The 14,692-nt window shown below is 47.4% G+C and overlaps 2 protein-coding genes across 3 annotated transcripts in view; one reads left to right on the top strand and one right to left on the bottom strand.

Annotated features, from left to right (window-relative positions):
• Positions 1 to 14,692, top strand: part of LOC141943915 (carboxypeptidase A2-like) — a 34,012-nt gene that overhangs the window by 2,043 nt on the left and 17,277 nt on the right. The gene's annotated exons all lie outside the window — the stretch shown is intronic.
• On the bottom strand, positions 1,357 to 14,654 carry LOC141943914 (transmembrane protein 209-like). Of its 2 annotated transcripts, none has more exons than XM_074869635.1 (15): positions 14,501 to 14,654; positions 13,018 to 13,157; positions 12,844 to 12,902; positions 11,956 to 12,087; positions 10,734 to 10,972; positions 10,165 to 10,369; positions 9,379 to 9,554; positions 8,626 to 8,697; positions 7,573 to 7,669; positions 6,794 to 6,919; positions 6,250 to 6,347; positions 4,209 to 4,323; positions 4,020 to 4,117; positions 2,343 to 2,416; positions 1,357 to 1,853 (listed from the first exon to the last, which is right to left on the bottom strand). In XM_074869635.1, the coding sequence occupies exons 2-15, from the start codon at positions 13,152 to 13,154 to the stop codon at positions 1,799 to 1,801; spliced, it is 1,683 nt and encodes a 560-aa protein (XP_074725736.1). In that variant the 5' UTR covers positions 13,155 to 13,157; positions 14,501 to 14,654; the 3' UTR covers positions 1,357 to 1,798. The 2 variants fall into 2 exon arrangements, with proteins under 2 accessions (XP_074725736.1, XP_074725737.1); XM_074869636.1 differs by lacking the exon at positions 14,501 to 14,654 and adding an exon at positions 13,334 to 13,392.

Raw genomic sequence — 14,692 nt, forward strand, 5'->3', positions numbered from 1 at the left:
CCCCTTGGTACGGCGATGGATTTAGGGGTGCTGAACCCCAAGAAAAACCCAAACGAGCGTTTGCTAAAACAAACTCCTTTAATACAGGGAAAGCCCGGCGGCTTCCGGGGGAGACAAGAATCACCAATAACGGTCGGTTCACACCAATAACCAGCAGCTCCCCCGGCCCCACAGAGATAAAATACAGTACAAAAAATACATTTTCTCATCCCAAAACACGTGGGGTTCCCCGCCCCCGCTGGAGTTCTCACAGCTTTTATGTACAAATGGGGGGGTTTTGGCAGTTTACGACTCAGAGACCTTCAGCATGGGGGGGGCTTATGGATTTTTATTCCCCTTAATATTTTTTTTTTTAAAATCATGCAATTCTAAAGCCTTCATTTGCCAGCATTTATGAGAGATTCTTCTCTCCCATATATAAAACATCAAAATTGTTTGGCAAATATTGAACAATTCTTCTCTGAAACAAACCCAAGTAGGTTTTTTTGCCCCAAAAAGCCTGCGGGTTTATGGAGCCCGGGCTCCTGCCGAGGTGCTGCAGCTGCGTGTCAGTCCGTGAGGCTCCCAAATCAGAGGTTATGAGCCAAAAAGCCAGTGAAAAGATCACTGGAAAGGTAAAGGAAGGGCAGAGCTGTGGTTGTACTGGAGGCATGGGCCAGGGCAGAGCTCGCAAGGCTGCCAGAGGTGGATGGTGGGCTTACTTTGAACAAAAAGTTAAAAAAATTTAAAAACCCCCCAAAAATAAAAAAACTTAAAATACACCAAAAAACCCCCAAAATAAACCCAAAAAATCCCCAAAATAAAACCCAAAAAACCCCACAAAAATCCCCAACCCCCCAAACCTCCAAATCCAAAAAAGCACAAAAGTCCCTCCAAAGCACCAAAAAACACCCGAAAAACCCCAAAACACCAAAAAAACAAAAAACCCAAATCCCCCCAAAACCAAAACACCCCAAAACCTGAAAACCCCCCAAACCCCAAAACCCTACAAACCGCCAAAAACCCGCAAAAAAGATGCAAAAAAAAGCCGCAGAAAAAGGGCGCAAAAAAACCACCGCGCCAAAAATAAGGCGCAAAAAAAGGTCAAAAAAAAGGTGCCAAAAAAAAAACCATGCCAAAAAAAGGCGCCAAGAAACACCGCGCCATAAAAAGGCGCAAAAAAGGGGCGCAAAAAACCCGCAAAAAAACCCAACCCCCCCCAAACGACCCCAAATCCCAAACCACCCCTAAAAACCCCCCAACCCCCCCTTAAACACCCTCAACCCCCCCCCAAATCCCCCCCTTAACCCCCCAACCCCCCCTTAAACCCGCCCCTTACCCCCCCTTACCCCCCCCCATTCCCAAGGGTTCCCATCGGCCCTCGGTCCCCTCTGGCGCCGGCGGCTCCTGCCCTGCCCAGATCCCTGGGCCCTTCCTCGCAGCTGCGCACACCCTCGGCAGGGCCCGGCCAGCCCCCGGAGGCAGGGGGGGGTTAGTCCCGGCATCAGTTCAACTCGGTTCTGCGGGGACCCAGAACGGAACAGAAACGGCAAAAGGCTTTGAAACAGGAGCCCTTGGGGCGAGGAGCCGGGAAGAGAAAACCCGCCGGGGGTTTGGACGCGGGGTCGTCCCGGCAGCAAAACATTTTAAATAATATCGTCCCCAAACCCGCCCGGGGAATGCCCAATGCTTCCCCTTCCGCCCACAAAATCCAACTGAAATGGTCCATTTTCGTAGTCAGTCCGTGTCAATCCACAACGGAACGATGCTGCTCGGTTCCTCTCGCCATCGTTCCTCGGAGCCGCGGCCTGCGGGGATGTTACTCTCCAAAAATCCACAGGACGTTGACACCGGATAAACCCAGATTGACACGCCTGCAGAAATGAACAGGGTCGGAGTGAACGGCACGGAAATTTAAGCGTCTCTTTCAAATACTACATGAAAAACTATCCTTCGTGCACCACCAAAAACCCAAAAAACCCACCGAAACCACCAAAACTACAAACAACCCCCCAAAACCCGCCAAAACCACAAAAAAACGCGAAAACCACAAAAACCCCACCAAACCCCCCCCCCCCCCCAAGCACCTGTTTCAAACATTCTATGAAAAACTCCCCAGGGGGCACTTCACCGCGCAGCATCGGGCTTTGCCGTGACTCCAGCGCGGCTCTTTGAGGCCGAAGCGGAATCTGGACGTCGCTGGTCGCTCCCACCCGTTCACATTTCTCCGATTTTACGAAAAAGCCGCGACCGTTGCAGACGCGAAGGTGGTTTTAGCCCCGTTCCCGTCCCCCCGCTGGAGCGGTTCCAGCTCGACGAGGAGCCTCGCGGCAGGATGTTCCCCTCACCCCGGCACTACTCACCCCAGCATCCCCGACTCCTTGGTCTTGATGATGTACAGGAACATGAGCAAGGTGTGGAACAGGTTGTTTCTGCCCTGAAGCCACAGAGAGAGAAAAAAAACTTTGAAGTCAAGTCCCCGAGGAGAAATCCCAGCGGGATTTTCAGGCGGAGGAAGCGGCCGTTGAGAAAGCCACCGCAAAATGGCCTCACGGGGGGGCTGGCGGCGTTTTTGCCTTCATCCTCGGCTCTTTTCAGTGAGAGAAATACCAGGAAAAAGACCAAACGTGGGTTTTGGCTGGGTTATCACCTCTAAATACTTGACGTGCTGGAGGTTTTTGGAAAGCAGAGCAGGGGTCGATCGAAAATTAAAATTCACTGGAGAATTTTGCTAGTTTGAGAGCGGAAGCTGCGCTGGGGCTGTGCGTGTGGTGGGGTTTTGGGGGTTTTGGTGGGTTTTGGTTTTTGGTGTCCTTGGGTTTTTGGGTTTCTTGTATTTTTGAGGTTTTAGTGGTTTGTTTTTTTCAGGGTTTTTGGTGAGGTTGGGGGGTTTGGGGGGTTTTTTGGAGTTTTTAGGGGTTTTGGGGGCTTTGGTTTTCTTTTGGGTTTTGGGGTTTTTTGGGGTTTTGAGTTTTGTTTTTTGGGGGGTGGGTGGGGGTTTTCGGGATATTTTGGCGGTTTTGGGTATTTTTGGATGATGGGGTTTTTGGGGGTTTTGGTGATTGTTTGGGGGACATAAAAAGGCCTGAACCTTAGGCCTCAAACCAAAGCCTGACCCACAGGCCTCGCACCAGAGTTGACTTCTGAGTGAACCTCCCGACAGCACCCTATCCGCATGAAATACGACCAGATTTCCTCTGAAAACTAGATAAAGAATATCTCTTTTTGGACCCTAAGCCAGCTGTTTCCTACAAGACAGGAACTCCTCGGATGCGCCCCGGATCCTGGCCAGATCTGGGATGCGCCCGAGTGAAGCCGATCTACCGGATGTTTCCACGCCCCTTTTTTCCATTTTAATAGGATTTGTTTGTTAAACTGTATAAAAGCAGGACCCTCAAACAAAACTGAGCCCGGGAAGAAGGGAGGGGTGAGGGGAGGTGTTTTGTAATGCTTCTCTCTGTCCCAGTCTGCCTGTTAAGTGTTGGGTTTGTGAGTGTTTGAATCAAAGCGATGTTCTTGTTCTCCTTCCCCTAACGAGTCTGGGGTTTTGCCTGTTTTAACGGGTGAGGAAACCCCTCCCTGTCCTCATCTCAATTCCTGAGCCTTTTTGTTTAAATTTTTCTCCTTCCCAGCGCTGAGGGGGAAGGAGCGAGTGAAGGGCTGCGTGGGGCTTAGTTACCCTCCGGGCCTAAACCAGGACAGAAGCTTCCCCCCAGGATTCTTAGGGACAAGCCCCGGGTGACAACACACATCAAGGATTACGTGATGTGGTATTTTAAAATAAGTTGTTAGAAAACAAACAAGAGGAAGCTACTGCCTAGGTATGTATGGACCTTAAACAGATACTAAATCTACTATTTAGGAGCAGACTAAGTACAACATCATGGTCAAAGGCCAAGCTAAGGTTTACTGCCTGCACTGAGCCAGCCTAAGTGTCAACAGTCAATAAATGTGGCTAAATTGAGAAAAAAAAAAAAGCCCCAAATCAGACCCCAATCAGATTTCCTGACAGCCGGAGGACACCGCTACCACCACCGTACCTTGGGCAGGTTGTAGACGTGGCGCCGGTAGATCAGCTCGTGGTGGGGCGGATTGATGCTGCTCTGGTAGATGCAAAATACGTTTTCATTCGAAGTGTCTGCAAGTGAAAAGTTCCAAAGGTGTCGGGGATTTCAAGGGTGCTGACGTGATCCCAGAGGCCAAGGGCAGCTCAATGTGAGCGCCGGTACCTGGTTTATCCGGTGTCTGAATGAAGTGTTGGGAAGTGAAGGTTTTGCCGTCGGGATATTTGGGGTGAGGCGGCAGCCTGGAGTCGAGGTAAGTGCAGAACACGTGCATGACGATCTGGAAAAATTAAAACAATTCTCACTTTAGTGTCCTTAAAAATACAGCAGCTTTCTTGCCATAATCTCAGGTATTAGTTAGTTTTTGTAATTGCAACGTTGACTCAACCCCTGTGTGTTCAGGAGCCTGAGGCAGTTTAACGCTTAAAGCGGAGATTTCAACGGGCCCGGCACGCCACGGCCGTGAAGGCCGGTTTGTTTTTTCCAGTAAGTGAAACAGCATCAGTCACAACACTAAGAACTGATGCTGCGCGTCAGGAGCTCGGTTCCCCCATGAGCAACTCTCGCTGCATCCTGCAGAATTTGGCAGAGTCATAGATTTAGCAGATTTAGGCCATGAACTCCAAGCAAATTGTTTTAGCCACGGGTTCTGTGCTAGCTGTGAGGATTCGGCTCAGAAGGGCAGATGAAACCAAATTACAGCAAATCTCTTCCCTCACAAAGGCCAAACAAAAATCACTGGAAAAACCTGAGCTGGCCACGAGTCTTACTGAGAATGCCAAAATTTGGAAATAAAATCCTAAAACAAGTATCCAGAAAACCACGCTGCAGCCTGCTATTGGTGGTTTAACCCTTCCCAGGGAGTTCTCAACATTTTATGTGAGCAACATCACCCAATTATCTGTAATCTGATACTTTCTGTGTTTGTTCTATATAACGGGATCTGTTTCACATAAAAAACAAGAGTTTCTCTGGGCTAAACGGCCAAAGTCTAAAGAAATCTGGGAGATGCACCTTGGATAGTATAGCTTTGTATTACCTGCAGTGTGATCAACAAAAATGCAAAATTGTATTTTTTTTGTTATTCTTACAGTAATTGTTTTGAGTAATTTAATGTCAGAACTTCATGGCAAGTGTTTCTTTTAATCTCTTAGATCAGAACTTCTTTCCCAGAATTCCTGGAAGTTTCATTGCAGGGTGCCCTCCTCTGTCTCATGATCTTTAAACACTTTTGAGCTGCTCACCCCGCTGTGGATCAAGACACTGAGAGTTGCTCTGTGGCCAGTCACTATCAAATATTTAATCATCTTCAGAAATAGAAAATCAAATCCTATTTCAAGATGGATTTTGTACAACTTCAGCTTCCAAGCAACTGACTCTTGTTATATCTTTGTCAGCAAAGCTGTGAAGCTCTGACATTCAGATCTCCTGGGTTTTATTCTCCCAAGTAACTGAAAATCTCTTGATAGTGGGGAAAAAATAAATAAATCACCCTAACTCGACTTTCAGATACAGAGTTCAACTGAAGACTCACACTGTAAAGCTTCTTTTTTCCATGAATTCAATTTCCATTCATTTCCCTGAATTGTTCTGTGGTCTTCCTTTTAATACTTTTTATCACCTCAGTTGAATTTTCAAGTCATTGTTTACACTGAGGTGCTGTTCCTCCTGACCTGCCACGTTAACGGGTGAAGCATCGCTACAAGCCTTCTGTCACGTGGGATATGCAACAGATTTCAGATTTCTACAAAATATTACTGAATTAAACCGCACTCATGCCACTCCATCTGCATTTTTCTCCTCTATCCATTAGAGCAAAGGAAAATGAGAACAGGTTGAAAGGTTTTCCTTGCATTAGAAATTGTTAGGTTAAGGCAGACATTTGGCCCTTTAAAAAAAATACAGCAAGAGAAGCATCCCAAGGAGATCCCCACCTGCCAGGCTGCTCCTGTAGTTATCTGACAGACATTTCAGAGGAGTCTAAGAGCCCGGCCTAAGGCTAAGATGTGCAATTGCATTTTTGGGATCGACGCAACGTCCAATCCCCAGGGAACCCCACTGACTGCAACGGGATTATCTGTGGAAATGACGCAAACAGGATTTTACCATGTTCCTCAAAAGACTGACAGGCTACTCCCTCCAGAAAACCTCTGCTGAAAGGCAACCCGCTTTAAGCTGTCGTATCAAGACGGCTGCGAAAACTTACAGAGGAGTCGGTGGGCAAGTCAGTGTACCACTTGCGGCCTTTGAATTCCCCTCCTCTGTTCCATCGGAATGAACTCATGCATCCTCCCTGAGAAAGCTCTGCAAGCAACAAGATTTATGCAGTTACTGGGGGTTGAAAGTGCATGAAAGCAGAATTCTGTGCTAGTTTCAAGGGCTTCATACATGTTTCCGGTGTAGAAAACAGGAAAAGTTCGGCTAATGAAATGCTTGTAAAGATGGTAATAGAGGGAGGTAAATTTACAGGATAATTTCTATTTTTAGTTAATGAAGAGATTAACTGGAGCACTTTGCACCCTGAGCATGCAGGAGGGAAATGAGAAATAAAGCTTTTAAAAAACATTCCCAAAGTTACATCCAAATCTCGCATCATTCCATCGCTATAAAAAATTGCGAAGAAACATCTCTGCTGCTGCTCTCATCCCCACCATGACTCTTCAAACACGTCCGCTGAAGGAACATCTGACACCACCAACACTTGACTGGTCACGGGAGAGTTTTAAAGTCAGTCCGGTGACACCACGTACCTTTGATCCTCTCAACCAAATACTCCTGGTTTGGGGTAAGATCCAGATACTGCACGAGAGCGTTGAGGGTTGGAATGAGTGGAGCTTTAACGAGCGCTGCCTGCTTCAGACTGCTGATGCTGGCTTCTGCAAGAGAGGAAGAGCCAGCGCAGGTCAGCCCCGAGCACCACAGGACCCCCAAGCACCTCCCATGCCATGCGTTGCTACAAAGAGCTCCCCTTTCTGGTGCATCACTTAAAGTCCTAGAAACACTGACCATCTGACACTACCCCAAACACTCATTTCAATTCCAATGAAGTAGCAGATGTCGCCTTTACATCACAGAATAGAAAAACTACAAGGAACCAACATCGACTTTGAAGAGCAGAGGGAGAGTAACAAAGTGGGGACAAGAGTGGCACTGACCAGTTTTTCTAGAGGCATCACAAGAGCTGCGGCTCTTGAGGAGACGCAGCAAAGAGCCCCCAAAAGGTGGGTGTAATTTAAATGCAGCCTATCAAATCCACTTCTCGGTTAAGGACATATGGATTTGAAGCAAGAAGAGAAGCAGTTCTTTCAGAATTGTATAGTGACAGAAAAACCAGAACTGGAATTTATCAGAATTTTAAAAACCAGTTTTTTAAGGAAGCATTTGGAAACAGCCGTAGTAGTGAAGACAGTGAGACTTTGTAGGGAGACACTGTGAATTTACAGCACACTAAATGGGGCTGGGGTGGGGGGGTAAAAAGGGGTGGGGATGAAAGGGGGGTGAAGACAGGGGCTCCAAAGCCTCATCCTACCTCCGATCTGCAACTCCGGACACCCCATTCTTCGCAGCTGAGTGCTCACAGACTCAATCTCCTGGACAAGTGGCACTAGAATAGTCTCATTAATCCACTAGGAAAGAAAAAGGTGAAAATTCAAGATGTCAGAAGCAAGAAAAATGTTTAAAAAACCCCAACCTTTAGCTTCCATCCTACTAATCATCACCGTTACAATCACAAAGAAGCTTAACAACAGAAATACTGAAGCCAACCAAGGAGAAAAGTAATTAAATTAGAATATCAAGTTAGGCGGAGTTTAAATGACTAATACTTTCCAAAAGACCAGAAAATTCAATATAAAAATGGACTAAAACATGTAAAAGACCTAAAAGGTCTAAAAGACTAGAGGTCTAAAAGACCAGAAAATCCAAATAAAGGAGTCAGGAAAACAAATCTCTAGAAAGTATCAGATAAAGCTTTTCTTTCTAAAGCTTTTCTGAACAATGAGGAAATGGGTGTTATAAAGTACAGCCCTCCAACCATAAAGGGAATTTATACTTTGATGAGGCCACTCCCCCTCACAATTGTTTGAGGAAATCAAGAAGCTGATAAACACTATTTTGTGTGGGATTTGTATGCGACAGCAGTTGGGAACTGAAGCGTGCTGGCCCTGGGTTTAGGAACAGATGCTCAGGAATCTGGCATGGATCTCATACTCATCTTTGCTTTTCACCAATCTTACTAAAAGCCAAAAAACCACACAAAACACACAAGCAAAATTATATACCTGATAGATGCTATGACTGATGGGGCAATTCAAAGCTAGATTTACTAATTATTTTGCCGTTGTGCGCAATTAAGTTTCCCCTGCTCTAGCAATTCCTATTTCTAAGATCAAGGTTTTTTATTTTGCTTTTATTATGCTGCTCAGGACAGTCAGAAAAAACCCAACCTTTGGGTTGGAATTTTCCACACTTTGAGCCCAGGAGAGTGAGTTAGAAATACTGCAGAAATATCAATTTGGGTTACAGCAAGGAAAACCAGACCTCACCATAGAGACGGGACGTCTTGTCCTAAGACGGGACTTACGTTTCTGAACTTTGCGGTCCAGGAATCCATGTGATCAAGGAGCTGGCGGTTCATCGTCACCCGTGCCCAAACCTATGGAAAGGTTTATTAAGCACATGTAGGAACTTAAGAGAACACCAAGAGTTTTTAGGGTCTGTGACAATTTCTGATACGAACTACATCATTCAAATCGCATTTTTCCCTTATACATCTGCTGGCTGTATCATGTGACTTCTACAGCAGCTTCACATACAACGCTCTCACTCTCCAGTCACGCTACAATCATCCTGCATGAGTCCAAATTCAGTTCGAAGCTCTCTGCTCTATTAGGACAAAATTGCTCTGAACTGTAGGAAGTTTCATTAGGTTAACGTAGGAAATAATCGATCAAATTTAATTGAAGCCATGTGAATTGTATTCCTTGGCATCAGACTTCTTTCAGACGCAAGCGTAAAGGCTTTATGCTTTATATCCTCCAGCTGTTCCACTGGGTTAAATACAGATCCGTTTCAACTCCATTTTTAGATCAGAAATGTATTTTATCCAGTGTAAGCCTTGCTCTCCAAGGGAGAAATACTTTTCCCACTACAGTTCAGAGTTTGAAATGGCCATTTACAGTGACAAGAAGCCTTGCAAGCTGTATGAAGACAGCTCAGTGCTAGAGGATTTCTCTCTCCCACATTTTTGATGCAGCTCAAATCCAAACCTTTGCACAAAGCTGTGTACTTTAGAGCCCCGGTTCTCTCTCCTGACCACTTTTGCTGTGGAATTTACCTCTTCTGCAGCCTGTTTCGAGCTCAGATCAGCTTCATCCTTGTGTGCTGATGGTGCCTGGGACCTGCAAGCCAGCTGATACTGGAACTTTCTCAGCATCTGTGCGCAGTCGGCTATGGAACGGCTGTAGTTCCAGAAAGTTGGGCTGGTGGAAGGGGAGCTGGAATCCGAACTTCCTGAAACAATTCGTTCATTAAAAAGTCACTTACAATTATTGCCAGGAAGTTCTCGAAGCAACAGCACAGGCACAGTAGGTCAGTATGTGAAAGCTTTGACAAGAGACACAAACTGCCATGAACACTGAGGTCAGTCTGCAGAAACACCGATTTCACCCCGATTGTCCCAATCCAGGACAAAAACTGCCTGCAGGTAATTCACCCCCCATATCTGAAATGCCCCCTCCACAAGATATCCCTCTCATCACACGGCGACAGAGCCCAGCAGCTTATCACGGGCCACTACAGCCAACAAATGCCACAGAGACAGTCTATCAGCACACGTTCCCATCCGATCCCCAGGAAAACTTTGGAGGAAAACTTTCTGAAGATCCTAAGCCACAGAGACAGCTAGAAATCACACCCTAATCACTCAGGAGAGGACTAAACTAGTCAGCAGCCACTTTTACCAAGGTCACAGGCGATTACCATAAACGAGTTAGGTCTATTTACTAGTAAGATGACGCCGGAATCCTCTGTGACTTTTTTCATCTGTAAAAGCCAATCTCCAATAAACCCAACCCCTTCTCCTGACCAAGCTTTTCCGATCAAATCAGTTTGGTTTTTTTACCTAGTTGAACTCTCTGCTGCTTCTGTTCTTCGTTCCGAAGGAAGGTGTGCAGTGCCTTGAGGTCTGTCATATAATCTTCTTCGCCCGTAGGAGAATTATACAGAACAGGGGAAGAGCGGTAACGAGACCTTAAGCTGCTGCTTTCCACTGGCCCAACACTAGTAGGGTACGGTGACCCGCTAGGAGAGCAGCTGCAGCTGGAAACCTTGGGCAAATTAAAAAAAAAATGGTTGTATCATATAAAGAAGACAGAATTCCACCTTGATTTGTAAATGACATGAATATAAAAGACTCTTGTTTGGGGTTTGGGTTGGGTTCTTTTGGTCTCCTTTGCGCTGACAGTTTGATTTCTTGTTTTTGCTTTGTTCCGAAACAAACCAGCTGCTCCAACCCAATGAGGTGACACGAGGGAAAAAGGACAGATCCCGATAGGACAAACTGAGATCTGCTTTGCCAAAGGAGCAAAGACACACACAGACAACTCTCCGCTGGCTGCTGCTCCCCTTCAGCGGCACAGGGCACAAAGCACAGACCCAAACCGTACCCTTGGGAGCTGGCCTGGTCCTTACCTTACTGTAGCTGCTGCCTGGGGAATAGGTTCCAGCACTGCCGTAAGCAGCGCTGGTGCTTGACAGAGCCTGTAGTTGAGGGCTGTACCCTGGGATACAACCGGTAGTAAACTTTGGACTGGCGCTTGGGGAGCGGGACGGGCTGTAACTCAGCACACTCTGGCCCTGGATCGGAGGAGAAGGTGTCAGAGACGGGGCTTTCTTTGCCGCCAGCTCACGCGGTGGAGTTGTTTGTACCGCTGCAAGGAGGAAAAACAGAATTAGCATTGTGGATGCAGCAGCCCCAAACTCTCCTCCCCCCTTCAAACGCAGACACAACGCTATCTTAAGGCAATTTAAAGAAGATGCTAGAAGGGACGCTAGAAAAACCAGTGTCCCTACAGAACTCCGCAGTCAAGCCACTGACAGAAAAAAAGAGAAGACTGAGACACAGGACCACAACTCAGCACGAATCCTGCAGCTTCAGATTTCAGTTCAGTGTTACCAGGCACCTTGCGTAACCCAGGGGGGTTCTCTATTCCATCGCCTATCTCATCAGCTCCTCCACCTGCCTACTCTGGGCATCTTTAGGCATTGAATGTCTTAATTTATCTCTGCAAATAAACACAGGAGATGCTTGAACCTTGTTGTTGCAGCATTATAACCACCTGCTGCCCATTTCCTAGGGGCAGACCAGCAGAGTGCAATACTACCGTGCTAGCATTTTGCTTTTGGTCTATTTACCTTGTCAGGCTCTTTTCAGAACTTTGCTTGGATCTTCAAAAGCTTTCTGAGCGTCCACTCTCTAGGCTCATTTTCTGACGAAGGTCTGTCTGCCCCTCTCATTTGGTTCTCGTTACCCAGCGTGACAGCAGTAGGACATCAAAATAAAATACAAACCTGCGCTCTCTGCCTTGCTCCTAGTTCCATGGATAAGTCACAAATTCCTTGTCACACCTCACAGTGTTCAAGTCTCTCTCTGCCCTTCAGCAGCCGCTCTCATCCTGCCCTTGTTCACCGTCTCTGTGTTTGTTTCCCCGCCAGTTCTCCCCACAAACACTCATCAAATTATCACTTGACACTGTGAATTTTAATAGGCTGCAGGTAATTCAGTTCACCGCTCCTGTCAGATGAGGCCATTCAGAACTCACTCCACTAAAGAATCCCACCGCTGAGAGAGACACCATCTTGAAACAAAAAAGAAGAACTAAAAAAGATTGCCGGAGATGTTTATTGCACCCACCTGCATTCTGCAACCCCAGCAGGGTCTGCTGGCGAGGACTCATGACCAAGCTGGTCGGTGCCACCGTGTATTTGAAGTACACCCAGAAATCAAATAAGGCATTCAGGCTGAACAGAGATGCAAGTGCAAGTTCTAGAAGAAACAGAGAAGTTTTTACTGTAGCTTGAGCGTGGGGAATAACAAAAGTGGGTTGTTTGCAAACATGGGCATATGCCTACTACAAACAGGTCATTATTAGTGCTGTCAAGAAGTACCAGTTTGGGCAATATCTAAGATTTCTTCACCTTTTTATGTAAGAACCTTCGGAGATAATTTTCCTTTCTATATTGAGATTAATTTATACTGCTACAATTGAATTTTTAAAGACAGACAGTCATTTTCCAAATCTACTACAATTAAGTTTCACAGTCTTTCTCAAAAACCATCCTCTGTCAAATCATCTGTCACTCATCTCAGGATTTTTCTCCTCCTCTTGCTTCATCCTCTAATCACGTTTGATGCAGCTGGCTTAGAGTCTGCTCCTCCGAAACAAACTTTAATTCTTGTGAAATGCCATCCACGCCCACGGTACGACACGGCAGTAAAATCTGCCGTGTTCCCCAAAGCCTCACTCCACACATTAAACAGATTTAATGCACCAAGTAAGTTCTCCATACCTAAGAAAGCTGTTAACACTCCTTACCTGTCACTAAAACGGAAGAAATTCCAAGTTTCAAGGGAGATGGCAGAAAGCAAACCAAAGTTTTGGTTTAAATTTAAAACTAACAAAAAAACCCAATTTAAAAAAAAAAAGAGCTGGTTTAAAGACCACCTCTCCAGCAATAAAACTGAACAAGTGAATAAAAGAAAAGAACCCTGAAAACTAATTTAAATGCTGCAGCAACTCACCAATATACCAGAGTGGCCAGTATGTGATGTTGTAATAGGAGCTTATGAGTTTTCCAGACCTGAGAAGAAAACAAAGAAGTTATCCTTTTGCAACTATTCAGTCCCAGGAAACATTCAGGCAGATACAAAGGAGGAGGCTTTGCTTGTTTGACTCAGATGTAACAATTAACGTACATTTCAGTATAGATCATGCCTGCGAGAGACACATTAAGGAGCCCCCAGGCCAAGACCACTTTCCGGGCTTCCATCTCCTTCCTCATCTTGACGGCCCTGTCGATGACGGAACTTGCTGGACTCTGCTCTGCTGCCATGATCTGCAACAACAAACACAGAGAAATGACAGAATTTGACAACTTTTGTACAGTAAGACCCTCAGTCAGCACACGATTAAAGAAAAAACAGCAGTAGTCTAAAACAGACTATGTAAATGGACTTTTCCTTTAGCCAGAGTCATGTTTAGCATATTTAAAAAAAACCAGATTCTTTTTACCAGGAAAAATAGGTCATATTTCTTCAATGAACTCTACTGTCAGCACTGTCACCTCATCACCTGACTTTTTCTTCTAGTCCCATCACCAAAATATGCGACTCTTCCTTCCTGCCACTCACTGAAAAACTTCTCACATCATTCTGCACTAGATGGGAACATAAAGAATTTGCTTTCTGGGACAAATACTGCACCTTTACATTACTGCCTTCTTACTGGTACAACGATTCAACGGTGAATAGTGAACATCAGGATTACCGGGAGAATTCTACAAGAGCACATTGCCTGGTAGTTTTTTTGACAGGTTTTTCACACGCTTTCAGCCCCAAGACTTCCCTTCCCACGCTGACAAATGGAGCAGCCCTGAGCAGAGATCCTCTCCCCGACCCTCACACTCCCAACCTCTCTCCCTGAACCACGTCCTCCTGCAGAAGCAGAAGCTGCACTGTTAGGACACTGAAATCAAAGGGACATTTGGTCCCTTTCTACTCGCTGAGGGGGGCTGGCTGTGGGGTGTTCACCTCCAGACTGAACTACGTCCTGCCCCGTCCCCTGCCCTCTTCTGCTAAGGCACAGGCATGAGGGGAGGCCTCACCCTGACACCCCAGCAGGCGCTGACCCCAGGGCCACACAGGGAGGTCCCACACACCTCCCCTTGCCCCAAACCCCCCAGCTTCCCCCCACGCCATCCCCTCTGCCACACACAGCCCCAGCTTCCCACACCCTCGGCACCGCCCCCCCCCAGCCCTGTCACACACAGACAAGTGTCACAGCTTCCCCTGCCACGCACAGGGACCCTCGGGGCTCCCCCTGCACAGACCCCACTGTCACACGCAGGCAGCCTCCACAGCTCCCCCCAGACACCACCCCCCCACACCACCCCGGGGGGGTCTCCACAGCTGCCCCCACTGTCAGAGAAGCTGCCTCACGGCTCCCCGCAACCACACCTCACCGTTACACACCGGCAGCCCCACAGCTCACACCGCCCTCACACAGAAGAGGCCCGACATGTCCCCCCCATCCCGACCCCTGTCTCACGGAGGTGGCCCCGCATCCCTCCCAGTCCTGACCCACCACACACAGGCGGCCCCAAATCTCCCCCCTCAGACCCCCCCGACCCTGTGCAGGCCCCAGGCGCCAGGCGGTGCCGGCGCGGGGCAGCCACAGTACCTGCCGCAGAGCTCGGGCTCCGGAGAGGTGAGGAGACACCCCCTTCCCCTCAGGCAGCGCAGGGGGTCCCCTTTTTCCAGCCGGGACGGACGCGGCGGGTGCCGGCAGAGCGCGATCCCCACACCCCTCAGAACCACCGGCCGCCCCGGCTGCGCCTGCGCGAATGTCGCCGCGGCATCCCGGCTGCGCAGC

The sequence above is a fragment of the Strix uralensis genome, chromosome 5, assembly GCF_047716275.1.
Source record: "Strix uralensis isolate ZFMK-TIS-50842 chromosome 5, bStrUra1, whole genome shotgun sequence".
In the NCBI taxonomy this organism is placed as follows: domain Eukaryota; kingdom Metazoa; phylum Chordata; class Aves; order Strigiformes; family Strigidae; genus Strix; species Strix uralensis.